Source organism: Adiantum capillus-veneris, chromosome 28, assembly GCF_014529385.1.
Source record: "Adiantum capillus-veneris isolate H3 chromosome 28, ASM1452938v2, whole genome shotgun sequence".
NCBI lineage: Eukaryota > Viridiplantae > Streptophyta > Polypodiopsida > Polypodiales > Pteridaceae > Adiantum > Adiantum capillus-veneris.
The window spans coordinates 37,605,031-37,626,993 of record NC_140958.1 but is presented as its reverse complement, the minus strand read 5'-3'; the positions used below and the strand labels follow the sequence as shown (position 1 = coordinate 37,626,993).

Genomic DNA, 21,963 nt, shown 5'->3' with positions numbered 1-21,963 from the left:
GGATCTTGTGTGGACTTGATCCGTGCACTCCACTTCTTGAAGGCTTTGCCAAAGTGGTTCCGTCTATATTTTTGCAATGTGTGTGCGAGTGTGCAACCATGACTCTCTTCAGCCTTCTCGTGTAGGTCTGCAACATGTTGATTCTCGCCCTCCATTTTCTCGGTCATCTCAAGCACTCTCCTACATCAAATAAAAGGACACAAGTTAGATCACCAACATACTGATTCGAGGACATAATCACTTGATCCACCTTTCCAATTGCCACCAATACACGTGATAACGAAGCCATTGGATCTATGCCTTCTCCATCAACCCTATGCCATTCTCTTTCAAGGTTGCATCCCCACCTTGGAGCAAGTCAATTAAGCGACACTTCCTAGCGTAGGCAAAGGGAGTCTTCTTTTTCATTGAGACATAATCAAAAGAGAAAGATATCAAATGACTTACAAACATTTACTTACTCTTTGGGGCTAATGCGTACCCGCACAACCTCTGTCACTCTAGATGGTGTCATTTTGGTGGTCTTCTTGTCCCAGCCTGTAAATGATATACATTTTTTTAAAAAGTTGTTGCCATTTTTTTGGATTTGCAATTATTGCTATCTCAAGCCCTTTGCGCGTGAAATACTTCTCTATTTGAGATAGCCCAAAAACGATACTTTGCTCGTAAGCGTCAGGTGCCAAGTCGTAGTCTAAGCTCCCTTTTGTGGCAGCCCTTCAATTTTGCTATTTTACATAGCATCAAACTCTTCCTATCATTTGCAAAGGACACAATCAAAATATGTATAATAAGAAATCATAATCAAATCACATGCTCATTTAGCATTGCTTTCAAGCATACCTTCCAAATGAGTTGAGCAAGGACAGCCATTGGCAATTTTAGTCACTTTGATTTGTTTGGACCCCTAAAGTTCAAAGCCCTCTTTGCTGCCAGTCACACTCTTTTCGAAAATTTCTGTAGGAGTGAAGTTGGGTCCACTAGCCCTAGCTTTCTCATCATGAATATATCTGTGAGGGATTGAAACGCTTGTGGCCTTGTTTAACACTCAGATGTAATACACATTGTCAAAAACAATAAGATGCATTTAGATTCGCAAGAAACAATTGAATTTACATGTTTATCATTCCCAAAACCAATAAAAACTCCACTGTCTCATGAGGTTGAAAATCAACAAGCACACACTTCACCCGTGGTGCCTCCTCAATGGGGATGTCGTTCTCGTTCATCCACTGCATCCATGCCTCCAATCTGTGATTTCCATCCCAAACCACAAAGTACTTCTTGACCATGTGACTAAGCTCAAGGATTAGATGAAACTCTTCATCCAAGTTATATGACATCGCAAGATCTCTCAAAGTGGGACCACAACGAGAGAATTGCTTATGATCGTCCCCAGGGGAATCCGCTCACTTACAATAAATCTTGCCATGGTTGGTTGGTAGCATTTATTTGCAATGGAAAGTTGCAAATCCACCACATGGTCATCATGCATGCGGATGGCCGGATTCGAAAGAAGTCGATATAGAGGTAAGCGAAGAAGTTTGTCATCATAGGGAGCTCTATGAGAAAGTGAGATCAAGTGAAAGGAGAGAAATGATTTTAAGATAGAGAAGTAGAGATGGAAGGATAGAGAGAAATGTGCTTAAGGTAAGAAAGTAGAGATTGAGAGAACTTGAAAAAGAAATGTGGCAAGCTATTTATAAAGTTTCAAATAAAAATTATATTTTATAAATTTTTAAAATAATAATAATAATAGTGTGTGTGTGTGTGTGTGATGGATATATGTGTGTGTGATGTGTGTGACGCGCGCGTGGATATGTGTGTGTGTGTGTGTGGCAAGCACGCACACACACACCTCTGTGCATGCGTGTGTGTGTGTTGTGTCGTTGACACAACACACACACGCGCCTCCCAACAGCCAAGTGGCAAACCACGTGGCCACGGGATGGTCACGCAAGCTGCCATGTGTATCGTCAGCAATCGACAGTACACGTGGCATGCCACCGTGGACACTGCATTGCCACGTCGACGACGCGATGGCCATGTGGCATGCCATGTGTACTGTCGGCGGTGGTACACGTGGCACAACACATGGCCCCTTAAAAGAGGCCAGGTGTCGTGCCACATGTACCACCGCCCAGCGACAGTACAGGTGGCATGCCATGTGTATCGTCGATTGATGACGGTACACGTGGCGGGCCACATGGCGGCTTGTGTGGCTGCCCCGTGGCCACGTGGTCTGCCACTTGATCGTTGGGGATACGTGGCCCCCCAATGGCACTAGGTGCCAAGAGTGCATGGGCCACATGTTCCCACACGCCATCGCCTGGCAGCATGTGGCCCACGCATGCTGCCCCCCCTCCCACACACACACACGACGTGTGTGTGTGTGTGCGCGCGCGCACTTGCCACAGGGCCACACGCTGCCATATGCACCAAGGGCCGTTGAGCGGCTTGTGGCCCAAGGGCCATGCGTCGCCCTACAGCCTAGTGGTTGACCACGTGGCCACGGGGCGGCCACGCAGGCCGCCTTGTGGTCACGTGGTCAACCACTTTCCCATGACACAAGGAAAAGGGGCCACGCAGGGCCACACGCCATCGCGTGGCAGCGTTTGGCCCACGCATGCCGCCTCCCCTCATACACACACCCGATGTGAGTGTGTCTGTGTGTCACACACATACTCACACCGAGTACGTGTGTGTGTGTGTGTGCCCCACGCACGTATGTGTGCGCACGTGCACTTGCCACACACACTCATAATTTAAAATAAATTTGTTAAAATATTATTATATTTAAATTTATAACACTTATATTATTAACCGTGAGTATATAAACAATTTGTTAGTTGTTATAATGAGATTTTATGTTTAATTATTTGCTTAGCTTATTATTATGGCATGTCCTTTATTGTTTCTTAATAAAGAACTTTCTTATCTTTTTTACAATGGTAAATTTATAACATTTGAATCATTACTTTTATAAATAATTTATCCAATGCAATTTACAACTTTAGATGTAGTGATTGAAGTTGGTGATATTGAGATGATTGTGCCTCTTGAGAGGACGCTCAACAATTTGGGTGAAATCATCTATGTACTGAATGAACAACTTTCACGTAAATACAAAGTCAACGTGTCCCATCAAGCACACTAAGCAAGCTCACCCAGCACGACTCCCATTCCCATTGTGGACAGTCCGCCAGAAGTGCACTTTGCTCAGAAGGAGATAGTAGATCTTTGCACCCGCCTCAAGTTTTGCTTCCAAAGAGCTTCAAAAGGAGTACAAGACAATAACTTATGCAGGCCGAAAAGACGGGTACATTGACAAAGTGTTTGATGCAAATACAACAAGTGGAACAAGTTACAGAGATTCCAAGGGCTTACAATGGTGATCTTGTTTTAGAATTTCCACCTACCATGGGGAGGTTGCACCATATGGTTACAATGGAGCATAATTATAATCCTCATTTGTGGTAGAAGCCACAAACGTGCAATATAGTTTTCCCGTGTGTAGTGCGTCTTAGTCATTGCTTAGGATCTCTAAGTGCATGAATGAACAATATGCCCGCTTGGTTAATTATCATATTCCCAATACAAGTCATTTCAACAGGTACATACAAAAGGCACCTGCACCCAAACAATATTGTAAGATTAAAGATGAGATCCTTACATGCCACTTTTGTAAGGCGATTGCTTTCTGTACTGCAACATGTGATTGTGTAGTATACTATGTCATGCCATCAGATGAGATGGCCACCAGAGTCATGATTCATCGTGGCATAAATAGACACAATGAGCGCAGTGGCACATTCAAAACACTAACGGACGACACCAAGGTGATGGTGCAAAGGATTTTGACCATTGATCCACATGTAGGAGCCAGGAAGGTTTAAATGTGTTTGGCAAAAGAAATTATAAGTACAAAACTTCTTCGCAGCAACATCAACGAGGGAATTTTAGGTGAGCAACAGCTATTTGCAATCGCTGAGGAGTTGGAACCATTGGTGCAAGATAATTGGTATGCGCATTTCTCAGATTCTTATTTCATTGCAAAAATCTATGCTGAATTATAATTGCTTTGAACACTATGAGCATTGCTAGGTTTTAAAGGTCAGTATCTAGTTTATGGAGAGGTGGAGACAAAGAATCTTTTGGCATTGATGCGATCCTAAAGCTAAAGGGAGATTGCACATATGAATTTTTCCATGGAAGCAAGTTTCCAAGTCAAGGTAGGAGGGAAAGAAATGTTATGTCTTCAAAATGTCCACAATTGGTCCAGCATTCGGTGTGGACCTAGTGAACCGAATGAAACAAGACGGGGATGGCGATCTTCAACGTGCGTGGATCTAATTTGATCACACTAAATGCGTGAACGATTGGGTGACTATGGCATGTCATGTCTATGATCCAAGGTACATGGCGCACCTTGACAGCAATGTGGGTTGCCTTTGACTCCCTCTCTAACAATTTGTTTACAGCATGCACGACCTTCTGACTATTGCAACTTGTGAAATGAAAGAGAAATACATGGAAACGCGATGTCTGTTTTCATCTCGGGTTGTACAATGTTTGTATTTGCAACCAGCCATCGTGCACATGTCCAAACTTCATGGAACGGGTGACAAAGCAAAAACCATATCTTGTATGTAAACATTTGTATTTTATTTATCTGCGTGTACTAGGGTTAAGCCAAAATGAGAACATGTTTATCCATCAACCAATTTTGGAAGATGTGATATATTCAGGGCAATGAGCCGAGGCAGGACCTATCCAGGCATGGATGCATAGCATTTGACATTTTCAATTTTTTTGTATGTCAGTTCACAAAATGGACAATACTACCAGGTTCTAATTTTATCTTATGATGGCCACATTTTTGTGCATTGTTTTGCAAAATTTTTCAAACAATTTTCAAATTTGGAAGATGGTTGTTTATGTGTCACATCATGAATAAAGAAATAATTTAATATTCCCACAATTGCTATAAATTGGTATTGCTTGTATTATTTTTGTGAAATTGTTCACTAGCTACTGTAGCGCACTTCTCTTTCTTTTCGTGATGACTGACGATCTTGAGAATAGAATCAAGTCTGCGTGAGATGCCATGGAAGCCATTCCCAACGAAGAGGCATTGTATGGAGCCGAATGGTTTAAAGAGGCTCTAAGGGCAACAATCAATGTGTATCGCCTCTATCATTGCCACACAGACCTCAATATACGGTCTTTGCTCAGCTTGAACGAGAAGAGACGATTCGCTTTCTCTTGTTGGAAGAATGATGCAAACAGTTAGGGAACATGGTGAATCTTTTTTTGCCACTTGAGGGCAGCACTACTGTGACTCGTGCCTTTTAGAAGATGAATGCTTATTGCTTATGTAATGCAAGTACAATAAAATGTAACCTTTCTATGATTAGTGGATATTCTTCTTTCAAGTACCCTTGTCTCTATTGTTTTTTAAACAATTTGAAAGGTGGCATATCTTTGTCTATGTCTCAACCTCCCTATTACCTCATTGCCTCTCTCTCTCTCTCTCTCTCTCTCTCTCTCTCTCTCTCTCTCTCTCTCAATGAAAAAGGAGTGGAGACTAGCAAAATTGCACGAGAGAGATAGAGGAGGAGGAAGAGAGAATCTTTTTTGATTCCTAAAAAGTGCTCACCAAAAATTGTTCGCCTAAAAATATCCCCCCTGCTGGTTGATGTCTTGTTTGGAGATCTGGTTTATGGCTTATTTGGTGGACTCTTGATCCTCGTCTCTAATTGTTGTTGCTCTGGTCTTTTTTTTTCTGGGACTGGATTCTATCTTGATGACCTGGTTTTGTTTGGTTAAAGTCTGCTGATGAGGAAGTTTATTTTTAAAAAAACCTCCACCTAATCATGTATGTGCTAGTAATACTGGATATTTTTATTGATAGGTTTGGCAAGATCTACTACTGGTAGTTTGGAGTTGAAAGTGGCTAATCCTAGCTGATTTTGGCTTTGCTGGCTTATCAAAACTTTCAATGTGCTACCTTGGTTGATGAATTGCTAGCTTTGATCACTTTTATACTGGCCTAGCTTTTTGATCACTACATGCTTTTTTAAACTTGTTTTTTGGATTTACTATCCTTCTAAGTTTGGATCTAGCAATAATCTTTTGCCTCACCTGGCAGTAGGTATTCTACTTATCTGATCAAACAAGGTAAGCCTTGAAGGAATTCCAGTATGGCTTTCTAAAAATTTGGTTCTTGAAAACTGTTTGTTGAGCTTACTAAAATAGCATTAAGCTGACCCCGATTTTGATCTCTCTTTTCCTTACTACTAGGATGTAGCACTACTGGTTACTAACCTTGAATATTCACGCTTTTAGAGTACCTTTTGCTTCATCTAGTTGAAAAGTTCAACTTTGATCCATACAACATAATTGTAGTTACAATACAAAGCATCGATAATCAATTTGAAGCTATAATTACATATTCAAGTTTTAATTAGGGAAGGATTGACAAGTTGGTACTCTTTGATACAGTAAAAGATTGCTCTAAAAGTTTACGCATATGGTACTACTTTGAGAATGTGATTTTAAACAAGGATGAAGGAAATTACAAGGGGTTATAAAGTACTATAAAGAGCTACTTTCAAAAGCATGTATACACTACTTTGAATTTGCAAATCTTTGCTTGGACATTACAATTTGGAAAGAAGCTGAAATACTTGATTGTTTTTGTATATTTTTACTTTTAAGCAATATTTTTGATAATAAGTAGTTTAATAATTTTTAAGTTGGACATGGATAACAACTGATAGGTTCTTTGAAGCCTGCCATACATAGCCAAGTCTAACAAATTTGTGTGTGTGTGTGTGTGTGTGTGTGAGAGAGAGAGAGAGAGAGAGAGAGAGAGTAAAAGAACATGAGATATAGAATTGAAGCATGAAGGGACCTTTGAGAGAGCGTGAGGCGTACAGCTGATGTGGGGGGAGAGAGAGAGAGAGAGAGAGAGAGAGAGAGAGATTCCGTTCACACTTCTATTTCCTCTGCAACCTCTACATATGAGCATTGGCATGCACATCACATTAGATTCACTCAAAGCTTGTGTTAGGATCTTGCTAGATTCTCACAATGTGATTTTTTCACGATCGTGATCACATACATATTCAAAAGGTGCAAAATACAATATACATGCAACAAGACGCTTTGAACGAGGAATTTTAACTATGCCATTACACTTAATAATTTTTTGCTAGGGTGGTATGGGGATTGAACCTGCACAGCTAAGAAGCTCCATTCAACTAGCTTTGAAAGGGTGGCTATGGAGGAAGTGACTCCTAACCATTGATCATGTATAAAAGAATCGGGCGCCATTTTCAAGTCAGCTAAGCCGCGGCAACGGCAGGCTTGGTGCCCATGAGTTTCTGAAGCAGGGTTTCTGAGTAGCCGGGGGAGTAGTAATGCACGAGCTCGACGGGATAATAGGTGTTGATCTTGTCAATGTGCTCTTTCAGCTCGCTGCCGGGCTCCAGCGGCTGCAGCTTCTGCAGTTTCTCAAACCCTCCCGATGTCACAAACCTCGTCCGCGCATCTGCGTCATTCAGCAGCACCTTTGATAGTTGGGCCACCACAAATTTCAATATGCCCTCAGGTAACCTCGGTCCCTTGTCACCAACAATCAGATCACATCAGTCTCATCACATAGCAAGTTGGTCTGTTCTCCACACCTCTTTTAGGGTTGTACAGAGTCTAATTTTATTCAATGCTGTGTTAGTGATGTATATATTTGCCTCACGCATCCATAACTTCGGTATGTATGTATACATGCTTTATTTGTGTGTCGATGCTTGCGCGCGCGCACACACACACACACACACAATTTCCTTTTCAAACAAGCCGAAAGAGCTGGAAGAGCACATTCTCCAGTTGACTTACTTGTAACAGTGTGTCGAGCGCCGATAAATGTGTCAGATGGTCTGTTATAGCTTTCAATGCTTTCTTGCACTTGTTTTGCAAGTCCTCACTGCTGGTGGGTGAAAGGAATGTTGACACCAACCTTGGAAGAACCCCCGCCTCAGCTATGGCCAATGCATGCACGGAACTGTGCCGCCCTATTTGTCCTAGAGACCATGCGCTGGCGCTCTTTATGTGATCTTCCTGTTCATTGCATAGGGCGTCAAGAAGAGGAGGGATGCCATTTGATGCAATAACTATATTAGCAAGGGCTTCATCAAATGCTGCAATGAATCCAAGTGCCATGATACCTGCTTTCAAAGTACTCAAGACATTATGTTGAATGCTCTCTCTCTCTCTCTCTCTCTCTCTCACACACACACACACACACACACACACACACACACACATGTTTAAACACACGCATATACAGTGATGAATCCTGTTCTGAGAATACACAATTACATACACGTACCCAACCTCTTGTGTGCTTATATAGCTATTTCCCATGATACTATTCTATCACTTTAATATCATGAAGACAAATATTCAAAGTTATATTTGTTTAAGGGATCACAAAGAAAATTCAGGCAAGGAGTACAGCCCGCTTCGGCCTACTTCGGCGGAGCGTCGAGAGATGGAGCGTCAACGATTGATCGACGACGCAACAAAGATGATGCTCAATTTTGCGAAGGATCCAAAATTTGCAAAATATATGAGCGAGACCTCGTTTGATGAGGTGCACATGCAGTGGTAGAAGGCCACAAAACCACCCCCCAAACCCGCTCTCAAGAAACCTCCTACCCCCAGGAAGTATACAAAGAAAGAATTAGAAGAGGTGGTTGATGCACGACTTGCTCAGCTTTTTGACGCGCAGAACAAAGTTAACAAGCACCACAAAAAGCAGAAGAAAGGCACTGACTTCTTGGGTTATTTGGGTCGCCAGTCTACTTTTGAAAAGGCAAAGAAACAGAAGAAGCGTGTTCGATTTGAAGGAGTACCCAATTCTTCTTCTTTCTTCTTCTTCTGACAGTTCTTTTAGTTCATCTGATTCGAGCGAAGAAGACAGGAAAGGCAAAAAGCAAAGCAAAAAGCAACGCTTCGGAAAGGGCAAGAAAAAGGCAAAGAAGTCTAAATTTCGCCCCGTGAGTTACAGTTCTACAGAGGACTCATCTTCAGACAGTTCGGACTCTAACGACAACAACTTTTATGCAAAGAAGAAGAATTTTTATAAAGCTTGCAAGTATGACTTTCTGGAAGACAAAAGCAAGAAAGTTCGAGAGTTTAAGGTGGACAATCAATTAAATTTGACATGTTTTTTGGTTATAGAGATGCTTCGAAGGCTTTGTCTTTTGTATAGCAGTTTGACATCGCTTTCGCGGGAGGGCGTTACTCAGAGCACTCTAAGATTCGGAGAGTTGCCTCTTACTTTAAGGGGAATGCTCGAACTTGGTGGTCCACGCTTCTATTAAACAAGATTGCGCCAGTTAAATGACTGAAATTCAAGAGGCTTTTTATTTCTTCTTGGCTGACTCGAGAGTATAAATGCGATATACGAACTACTTTGGAACCATCTTCGGATGACCAAGAAAGATACAGTGGACGCTTATTGCGAGAGATTCTGGAGCTCTTTTCTACCTGCCTCTTCATTTAAGAAGATCTTGTTCAAGGAACAGATTAAGCAGTTTACCTTGGGTCTACCTACAGAGATCCGAGATTACTGCTTGGAACAAAAGTAAGCTTCCATTCAGGAGTTGATAAGTCATGCGAAACAAGGTTTTGCCATTCACTTAGGCAGTTTGACCTACCCCACAGATGAGATCATGATGCAAAAGGCTGTACAGACTTCGACAAATGAAAGTAAAAAGAGGAAGAGCAACCCAGAAAAGAAAAATGCATGACCCAAACTCACTCCTTAGGAGAGAGCTCGCTACATCAGGAAAGGGAAGTGTTTTGGATGCGGGGAAATTGGACACATCTCCGCAAAGTGCCCTAAAAAGGCACAGAACGACAAGGATGGCAAAAGGCCTAAGAGTTCGAGAGCAGCTAAGGAACATGGACGGAAAGGCAAGATGAAAACATGACTGGTTCCAGATTCCGTGGGTATCGATCCCAGCACGATGGACAAGAGTACATAACTTTGCCAAGCTTGGGGCAAAGTGAAAGACCAAGAAGCCCCCGATCTTCTTTGATGGAGGAGCCAAGGCCAACTACATTTTACCGGAATTGGCGGTGTGGCTCGAGATCACTCTTGATCGGATGGGATCACTTGCGGCAGTTCTAGCGGCATCCAGCAGGGACGTAGCCATTACACCTGTCATTTGCAAACTTTGGTTGCATTGTCAAGGGTATTTGGGGCATGAGAACTTTTACATAATGCCTTTGGAAGGTTGTGATGTTCTCTTGGGAATTCCCTGGTATCACAAGAACAACACCGTGGTCGACTATTGGGCGAGGAAAGCGACATTGACCACAGAGAAGGGCAGAACCATTGTACTTGATATTAAACATAAGGACGAGTCTGTCCCTATTGTATCAGCTTTGGCCATTTCAAAGTTAATGAAATCCAGTCTGTTTGTTTAATCGATCTTTTTGAAAGAGTTGAGTGATGAGGATAGGACAAATATATTTGAACTTGATAAAGAATGCCAAGATTTTCGCCACGCTCATGCCGATTGCTTCTCAAAGGGCCTGCCAAGCGAGTTACCACCCGCTCGTTTTGAAGATCATCTGATACCTAGAAGCACGCCACCAAACCGGCCACCTTACCGTGTGAGCCGAGCTTAGAAGGAAGAGATTATGAACCAAGTGAAAGACCTCTTGGAAAAGGGTCTTGTCCACCCTTGTACTTCACCGTATTGCTCTCCAGTGTTGTTGGTTTTGAAGAAAGACGGATCTTGGAGAATTTGCATTGATTATAGAGCTCTCAACAAAATCACCATCAAGAACAGATTTTCGATTCCTAGGATCCATGATATACTTGACAGGTTACATAGATCCTCGTGCTTTACCAAGATCGATTTGAAGAGTGGATATCATCAGATCCGAATCGCATCGATTGATGTCTACAAGACAGCCTTTCGGACGACTTTTGGGTTATTTGAGTTTTTGGTGATGCCTTTTGGCCTAACCAATGCTCCCGTGACATTTAACCAGATGATGGACAAGATTTTTTCGAGAGTACATGCTATTTGTTGACACTTTCTTTGACGACATCATTGTTTTCTCCAATGATGAGGTAGAACATAGTGATCATCTACTTCAAGTCTTACAGGTATTACGAGATCACAAGTTAGTGATTAATGCAAAAGAAAAGTGAATTGTTCCTACCAGATATCCACTTTTTGGGACACATTGTGTCGACAGTAGGAGTGCAAATGGATTTGGCCAAGATATCCGTGATTGGCCCAATTTGAAGAATGTCCATGAAGTTAGAAGCTTCTTGGGATTGTGTTCGTACTATAGGCGGTTCATTAGAAAGTTTGTCCCCTTTGCATATCTTGACACAGAAAGGAGTCCCTTTCTCGTGGAGACCCACAGAGGTGATTGCCTTTCAGACATTGAAAGAGAAATTGACTACAAGACCAGTTTTGACTTTGCCGGACTTGCAGAAGTCATTTGTGATGCTTGTGGTCGTAGTCTGGGTGGGGTCTTAATGCAAGAAGGCCATGTCATTGCTTACGAGAGCCGATTGTTCTCAAAGCCGGAATTGAAACACAGATTTATGAGACAGAGCTTTTGGCGGCTATCCATGCTCTTACCACCGAAGCAGCTATCGGAAAAGTAGATGCGGTGGGTGAACATCTTGTCACAATTTCACTTTCAGATTGTCCATGTGCAAGGACAGAAGAATTTGGTGGCAGATGCTTTGTCTCGGAAGCCGTTGGTTCTGGCTATTTCCGCGATACGTCATAGGTGAAGGAGTACGAGCGGAAGTGTGACGCGAGAGAGAGTGCGAGAAGAAGAGCACGACGATATGGTGAACTCGCTCTCCTGTAATGTGTAGAGCATAGTGAGTTCTTATTAGGTTTTTACAAAAGAATATGTGTACATACCTAGCGGCCCGCCCACTTACCTGGGCGACCACATTGGGCTTTATACCCCAACAACCTCCCACTTAAAGTCCAATGTGGTACTTTAAGTGTGAGAGAAGCTACTATACAAGCTAATATACAAGAGATGTAGAGAAGTGATGTACTACCCTACACCTAACTGCTTGCGAAAATGCGCAAAGCTCTCTGAGGGAAGTCCTTTTGTAAGTAGATCAGCAGGATTTTCTGTGGTGTGAACTTTGACAAGCTGAAGTTGCTTATCCTCGAGCATTTCCCTGATGAAATGATACTTCACATCCACATGCTTTGTCTTTGAGTGATAAACTGGATTGCGAGCCAATTGTATAGCACTTTGACTATCACAATATAACACAGGCATCTCTTCTTTGATTCCCAAATCTGTTACTAGTCGATTAAGCCAAATTGATTCTTTGCATGCCTCTGATGCTGCAACATATTCAGCCTCTGTAGTAGACTGAGTAACACAATCTTGTAATCTAGAACGCGATGATACTACTCCACTAGCCAATGTAAAGACATATCCTTACGTAGACCTTCGGTTGTCTAAGTCACCTGCATAATCTGAGTCTGTAAAACCCTTTACACTTAGCTCCTGACTCCCATAGCATATACGCATACTCTTTGTAGCTTTCAGGTATCTCAATATTCCTTTCACTGCCTCCCAATGTTTCTTGCATGGGTTTCACATGTATCGACTTACTACTCCCACTGCAAATGCAATGTCTGGGCGAGTAGCAATCATTGCATACATCAAACTACCTGTCACCAGCGTGTGACTACTATCTATCCTTTTTGTTGATTTCTTTCTTATTATCTATTTACTTTCACTTTTTGGAAACACCCCTCGGGAAATCTAACTGCCCTGCATTGCATAGCTAGTGTGGAACTGTCCAGAGGGAGTCCAGGCATGAGGGCAAGAGAGCACTAAGGTTGGACAAGGACTATGGTTAGCCAAGTGGGGTCATTGACTAGCCAAAGTGGAATCCTTTGCTACAGAGGCTACATTTCAGTTCTGGATGTGGCCGCAGTGTACAAAGAGGGTCGGATGACCTAGAAAGATACAATGGCAGCATCTCCTAAAATTTAGGGAACTGCTATTTTGGGACCTGAAAATGTGTTGACGTCATTATCTCCGGAATGACAAGGGGAACATTTTCTTACTCTGCCGTGAAGTCAACTGGGCAACCAGTTGGGATATTTTTAGACAGCAACCCCGAAACGGGAAAATGCTTATAAATGTGCCAAGTGGCACCTTCTGGTGCACTTGCCTCATGCAACAAGAAGTGGCGCTGAATTTAGGAGGGGGAGAGCCTCATTTTCAGATTTGTCACAGGTTAAGAGCTATGGAGTGCTTGCTTTCCCTCTTATGCACAGTGCGGTGCCAGGAGTGATGCCCTGCACGCTACGCACTGCCCTCTCTCTCCCCTTTGGCAGTATGTTATGCCCCACTAGTGGGCTCTTCATTTGACCAATGTACAGTTGTGTGGGTTCATGCGCGATTGCTGAGGCAAGAGCCTCTTGCACAGGTACTGGATTAGCTAGCGGCTAATCCCCCCGCAGGTACAGGTGAATTCGGAGAGGTTTCACGCCAGAAATCTCGTCCGATTCAAAGGGCAAGTAGCCCTACAGGTGCGGGAGCTCGAGGACTTGCTACAAATGCGACCGGCACGCGAAAGGGAGCCCGAAACAGTGAATTACAGCCTGCTGTGTATTTTTGCAGGTTTAGGGTTTTGGCCCTAAACGGACCCTAATACCCCCAAGAGGTTCAGGGACGCAAGGGGACCGCTGTACAGGTGATCTGGTGCATTTTCAGGGCTGAAAACAGAGAATTCAGCGTGCTGCAGATTCTTGCCAGGTTTTGCAAGGTGCCCGTATGCGTCGGGAAAGTCGGCCAATGCGTGGGAATATTGACTGTGAAGGGTTCTAGTACAGTTATGCTGCCGAAATCAGGCTGGAATAGTGGAAATTCAGCCGAGTTTGTGCGGGGCAGCTTGTAGGGAACCACAGCGTTTATTCCCTCTTTTGAACAATAAAGAAATACCGAAAGGGGCGCCTAAGTTAGGGGCCAATCTGGTGTCGGTCTACTCATACAAGTGCAATCTAGCAGCCTGTATCCCTCTCCCCTTTGTAGTGTCTTGAAAGTACAAGTAAAATAGACGACTAATAATGGGTGAAAGCTAAATCAAGGTTTAAAGTAAAGTCTACCACCCTTTTTGGATTGAACAAGCCGGTTACACTACCCACTGCAGAAGCATATGGAATCTTATCCATTTCAACCTGTTCTTCCTCAAACACAGGACAATCTTGTTTGCTAAGTTTCACATATGGTGGCAATGGAACACTCAATGCCTTTCCCTTCTCCATATTGAAACATTGCAAAACCTTGTCAATATACTCTGTTTGAGACAACCAAATCAACTTCTTTGATCTATCTCTTTCAATGCGCATACCAAGTATATGACTTGCCTCACCCATGTCTTTCATGTCAAACGATTTTTCCATCTTTGACTTCAAAGCTGAAATTTCTTCCAAGTGCTTGCCAGCAATCAACATGTCATCCACATACAAAATAAGAATCAGCCAACTACCATCCTTAGCCTTCTTTGTATATAGACAATGATCGAACTCACTACGTTTGTAGCCTTGAGAAAGCATAAACTTGTGGAATTTATGGTACCATGCCCTCGGTGATTGTTTTAAGCCATAAAGACTCTTTAACAACTGGCATACCCAATCTTCCTTGCCTTTCTCAACAAACCCTTCTGGCTACTGCATGTAAATTTCCACATCTAAATCACCATGCAAGAACGTTGTCTTGACATCCATTTGGTGCAACACCAAATCTAATATGGCAACCAATGCAAGAAAGCATCTCAATGTAGTCATCTTGACCACCGGAGAGAAGACTTCATCAAAGTCAATGCCTTGTTCTTGCTTAAAGCCCTTGGCAACAAGCCTTGCTTTGTACTTTGGCTGACTATCATGAGCGGTGATCTTATACCTGTAAACCCATTTACAAGGTAGAGCCTTTTTGCCCTGTGGTAATTTAACTAGCTTCCATGTCTAGTTTTTATGCAGAGCTGTCATCTCTGACTGCATGGCCAATTGCCAATTCCCGGAGTCCTTCATTTGCACTGCTTCCTTGTAACATGAAGGCTCATTGCAATCAGTCAACATGACATAGTTCATAGATGGAACAAACCTATCAAGAGGTCACGTGATACGTCCAGATCTATGCATAATAGGTGGCTCAGGCTCAGCCACAACCTGTGGTTCCAATCTATCATGTCCTTGCTCCTCTTGAGCCCTGACATTTTGTCTTGCACGTGCAGGTCCATCTTCTTGGAAGACAACTCTTCTAAACTCCTCAACCCTCTCTGGTTTAGAATGATATTTGGATTCATTAAAGTGAACATCATTGCTGCGGACAACCTTTCTAGATTCGAGATCCCAAAGTCTGTACCCCATCTCACCAAAATTACCATAGCCTAGAAAGATGCACTTTCTACTCTTTGGCTCAAGTTTGTTCCTAAATTCCTTTGGAACATGAGTATATGCCTCACAACCAAAGACTCTGAGATGCTTGTATGAGGGCATTTTGCCTGACCATACCATCTCTGCCACTGAATCCTTCTGCAAAACCTTGCTAGGAGATCTATTTATCATAGTTACCGGGGAACGCCCCCTAGCCCCCGTTCCGGCGTTCCGGGGGGACAGTTCCCTTCCCGAACGTTCCGAAACGTCCCGAAACGTTTGACGTTCCGGGTGGCCAGTGCAAACCGGAACGGCCATTCCGGAACGTTCCGAACGCCCCCAAAACGTTCCGGAATGCCCCTGAAACGGCCAACGGCTACAAACAAATTTGGCAAAAATTGAAAAAATTGAATGTTTGGGCTTCTTTTTGAAGTGTGCAAGGCCTCAAGGACTCATAAAATGCACCCCCCTCCCCCTTTCTCTCCACAAGCTAATCCTCAAGGCTCAAGCTCTCACACTCTCAAGATCTCTCCCTCTCAAGACTCACTCTCTGAAGGCTCAAGGCTTTAAGCCTTCAAGCTCTCTTCCTCTCCCTCCCACTCTCTCAAATCTCTCCCTCTCTCTCTCTCTCTCTCTCTCTCACATCATCTAGTCATAGCAAGATTGAATGGTCTTCAATACGAGTTTTTTGTGAGTATTAGAGTTAAAGCACTCTAATACTCCTTGTATTTAAACACAAGAAGCTAAAAAATGCACTATTTGGGTGTTTTTTATACCTCCCGTTCCGCGGGGATCCCGTCGTCGTTCCCGTTCCGCGTTCCGGGTAACTATGCTATTTATAAGATGAACAGCTGTTGATACAGCTTCTGCCCAAAACCCATTTGGCAGTTGTACATTAGACAACATACTTCTGACCTTCTCTTGTATGGTCCTATTCATCCTCTCAACAACACCATTTTGAGGAGGATTGTAAGGAGCAGTAAGTTCACGTTTTATACCTTTTGACTCACAAAAGTCCTGAAAGGCCTTTGAAACATACTCTCCACCATTGTCAGTGCGTAAGCATTTAAGCTTCTTGCCACTCTGATTCTCCACAAGTGTCACAAACGTTTTGAAAACACTAAATGCTTCATCCTTGTGCTTGAGAAAGTAAACCTATACTTTCCTCGAGTAATCATCTATAAATGTCATAAAGTAAGAAGCTCCCCCTAGAGATAGGTTAGGCATAGGTCCACACAAATCACTATGAACAAGTGCCAACTGTGTATCTCTTCTACTGGTTCTATGCTTATGTGGCTGCTGTGTTTGCTTACCATACAGACAATGTTCACAGAATTCAAAATCATTAAATGACAAGCCAGGCAAATAACCAGAACGAGACAAGATTTCCATTCCCTTCTTGGACATATGTCCTAACCGGCTATGCCACAAAGAAACGTTCGACTACTCGGTTACATTGATTACATTTTTAGAGACATTTGATACATAAATCATGTAAAGTCCTCCAGACTTTACTCCATGTGCTACTGTCATAGAACCCTTGGATATCTTCCACATGTTCTGTCCAAAAGTGGTGACGTAGCCAGCATCATGAAGTAAACCTGTGTTGATCAAGCTCTTTGTAATTGCGGGAACATGTCTCACATTCTTCAGCGTGAAAGAAGAGCCATTCTGAAACTTCAATTGAACATCTCCAACACCTAAGATCTCACATGTCTGCGCATTGCCTAGCCAAACATGATCTTTAGTGGTCACATAAGAGGTAAACCACTCCTTGTTTGGAGACACATGAAGTGATGCCTCTGAGTCTATAATCCAGTGACTCAGTGCATTTCCATCAGATGCTGTAAGAAGAGCTGAGTCCATTGTATTCTTCAAAAAGTAGATGTCTCCTGACAGTAGACTGTCATCCTTTGCAACAGTGTTTGTCACATTTATTTCTTGAATCTTCACTGAGGACTTGTTCTTCTCACCATGGTCTTCAGCTTTCTCTTTGCCTTTTTCTGCTTTCCATTCTCTACAGTCTCTTTTCATGTGACCCTTCTTGCCACAATGGTAGCATTCTATGTCACTCTTGCCTTTAGCACTGCGAGACTTGCTACGAGACTGATTCCTCTTTCCACATTTGTACTTTTCTTTGGTCCTTCCCCTTACAACTAAAGCTGTTCCTTTGCCTTTGTCCATTGTTTTTCTATTGGTTTCTTCAGTAAGCAGACTTCCTTCTACACCTGCTATGTTCAAACCATCTGGAGGTGCAGAATTACTCAAAGCTGTGCGAAAAGTATCCCAACTTTCCGGCAATGTGATCAACAGGAACATAGCTCTAACAGGTTCATCAAACTTGACACCTTGAGCTGACAATTGACTGTAGATTGTGTTGAATTCATTCAGATGATTGGACATAGGTGTCCCTTCTTTCATCTTCAAGTCAACAAGCTTCTTAAGCCAGTATACCTGTGAAGCTGCACTCTGCTTCTCATAAAGATCACTCAGCTTTAACCATGCTTGATAAGTCGACATCTCGTCTGCTACATTGAAGTAAACGCTTTCTGCCAAAGTCAGCATAATGGTAGAAAGTACCAATTCATCCATTTCGCTCCATTCATCTTCGTCCATATCTTCTGGTTTTATCCCTTGAGCTTTATAGGTTTTATCTGCTTCTTTTGTACCAACACGTGCCAAATCTGCTTCTTCCACAATGGGAAATTGGTTCCATCCAGCTTCTTGATATTGTAAAGAGCAGTGTCCTGTGATCCAGCCATAGCTACGCTTCACAGTAGTTTACTTTCCTGGGAAAAATTCGGCAGAGTTTCCCCTGTAAACTGACCTCTGAACCAATATCAACCTGTCAAATGAACCAAGAAAGCTTCAGATTTTGCAAAAATTTCAGCAGAGTCTCCTTTGTAAAATGACTCTGGTGTACTCAAAGACAGACCAAAAACAGCTCAAAAAACCACTATCTCTCTAACATTGTAAGCTGTGGGTAAACCTGTCCTGCACCTGTACTGTCTCTCACTGTCCTGCGTTGTCCTGTCTCTCACTGTCTTGTAAGCATAGACTGCGACAATGCCTCAACGGCAGTAAAGAAAAGATGCAATCCCAACTGTCTAACTCACAGTCAATACATCCTAGCTGCCTATCTAAGGGTGCTCGAGGGATCGCTCCAAGACCTGTATCACCGAAAGGATCTCAACATTCGAGAATCCCCCAGCTCAATAAAACCTCACTCGACCCTCAACAAAGGCTGCAGTAAATTTGACAATACATAGACTTCCCACAAAGTCATACATCCACAAATTTCCCACTATATGCTGTAACCGCTGCGGCTGTTGTTTGCTGCGTGACTCACAGCCAGCAAACCCTCAACAGACATACATCATCTCTGACAATACATCCCATGTGGAAGTACCTGCAATGTCAGGATGAAATCTGGAATACCAAGCAGCAAACACAAGCTACCTGATGAACTAGTGGATGTCGCCTACAGTCTGTGTGTAGGTGCGCCCCTGTCGTATGTGACATGCCTCCAAGAACTGTGAGCCGTCCTTTGTTGTGTAGACAGCCACAAATCAGCACTCTGGAAGTGTAGATATCCTCAGCACTTGCAGTCGTAGGCCGAAACCCCAAATTTGCAGAGTCTGATCTGCACCCGCCGTGACCACGTAGTCGAAAATGGCCTGCGCAGAACTCTGTCGAAGCCAAACGGTGGCCGAGATAACCTCAGAATGAAATTCTGAGAACACCCAGCCCTTCGGGCTATCCCACAGGAATTGGGGCCATGTCTTCGCCTGTCGAATCTCACTCCAATCTGAGCAGGTGACTCTGGCTACCTGCAAATGCTGCCCCGAGCCTCGATCTGAGCTCTGATACCAGTTGAAGGAGTACGAGCGGAAGTGTGACGCGAGAGAGAGTGCGAGAAGAAGAGCACGACGATATGGTGAACTCGCTCTACTGTAATGTGTAGAGCATAGTGAGTTCTTATTAGGTTTTTACAAAAGAATATGTGTACATACCTGGCGGCCCGCCCACTTACCTGGGCGACCACATTGGGCTTTATACCCCAAAAACAGGAGCTTCGAGGAACGGTCAACCAATATGCCACATACGGATTTTGCAGACGTTTTTACACGGTGTCAAGAAGTGCGCAGTGCGACTAGGAAAGCGTCGGGCCTCTGACTGTGAGGATTCATAGCAAAATCAAGCAAGGCGTAGACGATTTGAAGCCAAAAACACACTAAAAAAGAACAAAACTCTAGCCATGAAAGCTCCACTTTGAAAAAGAACCAATACTAACTCAAAACTCTTGTGTGTGTGAAGATTAGGTGTAGCCTCGCTCTCAATTGCACAGATGCAGTGCTCATCTGACCTATTAAAAACCCTAAATTTATGCTTCGATTCTTCGTCGTGACCATTTCATGGAAGCTTCAGTACTTCATTGGAGAAGCCCAAGTAGTTATTTGAAGAAGGGAAACCCTAATTGGAGGCCTCACAGCCTCAACCATGTAGTGGAAGCAGCACGGGACTGCACAAGCACCCTCTAAAGGAATGGCTGTATCTCCTTACTCATGTACCCAAATGAGCTCATTCTTGGCTCTAAAATTTCCCACACAGCTTGAGCAATAATGCCAACGTCGTTGATGTGGCATTTTGAGCTATTTTGAGCATTTTGAAGGCTATTTTTGACCATTTTTAGGCCATTTCTAGCACAAAAATGTCACTTTTAGTCCGTAAAAAGCCGAAACGAGCTGGGAAAAAACCCTAAAATTGTGGAAAAATCCCATTGGGCTCAAATTTCATGTTGAACCTCATTTTCCCACCTGGTAAGCACTTTGGACACGTCTTTCACGCCAGCGCACAAAACCTGCTATTTTTGGCCGAGATTGCCCGCATTGAACTTTCTAGGCAAAACGAGCATGCCACTTCGAAACAATTGACATTTGTACATTCCCAAAGCAAATTATGCATATATTTATGTGAAAAAGCATTTTATGGTCCCACATGTAGAGCCTCATTCGCCCGACAAGGTATGTACACGACTGCAACCGTGGAATTCATTTCGCATATATCACACTATGTACATTATATCATTTGGTCCCACACATCATAAACATTAAGAGTGAGGTAGATATTTTAATTTCACATTATGAACGTGCCATGGCACGACATCCACCCCCTCTAAACCTGCACATCCTCCGGCATATGCCACAGATATCTTTTGCAGGTTCAGTCTTCATTTAAGTCAACATATACATGTTGATTTCATCATCGCTTGCAACAAAATCTAACGCATCATCCTCTTGTTCTTCATCCACATCCATACCATTTGCATCAGAGCCTTGATTCTGACCTTCCTGTGAATCAAAGGGATCTGTATCACCTCTTCTTTTGAATAACTTGATTCTTTTCCCTGCAATGGGAATCTTCATTTTTGTCCCATCTAATTCATGCAAGGTATAAGTTGCATTCCCATGTACATGCTGAACCACATAAGGACCAAACCATCTCTTTGAAATCTTTCTTATTGTTGAATGTTGGTTGTCAAGACTGCTGTCATACACCAACACCCAATCACCTTCCTCAATAGCTTTAGGTCTGAGCCTATGCCTCTTATCAAATCTGTCCTTATTCTTTAACCTTGCATCTTTCAATCGTGCTACTGTAATCTCAATATCTTGGGGCCTTCTTTCTAATTGTTGTATGCGCAAAGCAAGAAGGTCTTCCCTACTCATTCCATCTTCCCAAGGTAATGCATTCCATGTGGGAATTACATCCTCAATTGGCATTATAGGTTTCTGACCATACATCAACTCAAAAGACATATAACCAGTATTCGAGCTATGAGTTGTACGATCAGCCCATAAAGCATAAGGCAACAACCTAGGCCACTCTCCCATTTTACCTTTGCAGGCCTTAGCTAAAGCTTTAATGATAGGAGGATGCCCACGCTCTGATTTTCCATTTCCATCAAGATTATATGCAGTAGTGAGAGCAAGTTTAATGCCTAACCTAGAGAAAAACTCCCTTGCTTTGTCAGCATCCAACTCACCCCTGTCCGTTGTTATTTTCCCAACACAGCCATAACGGCTAATTACATTATCCAAGAGGAACTTACGTATCCCTTCTGTGCTTTTTGTTCTTAGAGCACGACCTTCAACTTGGTTGGTTAAGTCTTCTCTTGCAAGCACTATGTATCTCATTTGCCATAAACCCAATGGCATTGTAACCATATCTACTACCCACTTGTAATGCATGGCCAATGGGTAAGTAGGGTGCAACCCATCACCATGACGTACATTTGAATACATTTTATAGGTTTCACATGATTCCACAAAGTGAGATACATCTTTATACATACCTTTTCACCAATACCTCTCTTTCATTTTAGTAAAGGTGGCCCATACACCTCTATGTCCAGCATAAAGACTCTCATGAAACTTTTTCATAAGCTCATTTTGAGCGTCCTTATCATTCACCACTCTCAGGGACATTCCATTTCTTTGTT

General features: G+C 42.9%; 1 protein-coding gene across 2 annotated transcripts in view; it reads right to left on the bottom strand.

Annotated features, from left to right (window-relative positions):
• Nucleotides 1–6,977: 6,977 nt before the first annotated feature.
• LOC147420297 (uncharacterized) overlaps nucleotides 6,978–21,963 on the bottom strand; it is a 67,130-nt gene continuing 52,144 nt past the window's right edge. For both annotated transcript variants that reach the window (XM_086505025.1, XM_086505024.1), the window contains exons 7-8: nucleotides 7,897–8,225; nucleotides 6,978–7,625 (exon numbers count right to left, since the gene is read on the bottom strand). In XM_086505025.1, the coding sequence (XP_086361151.1) occupies nucleotides 7,347–7,625; nucleotides 7,897–8,225 (608 nt within the window). In that variant the 3' untranslated portion in view covers nucleotides 6,978–7,346. The remainder of the gene's footprint in view (nucleotides 7,626–7,896; nucleotides 8,226–21,963) is intronic.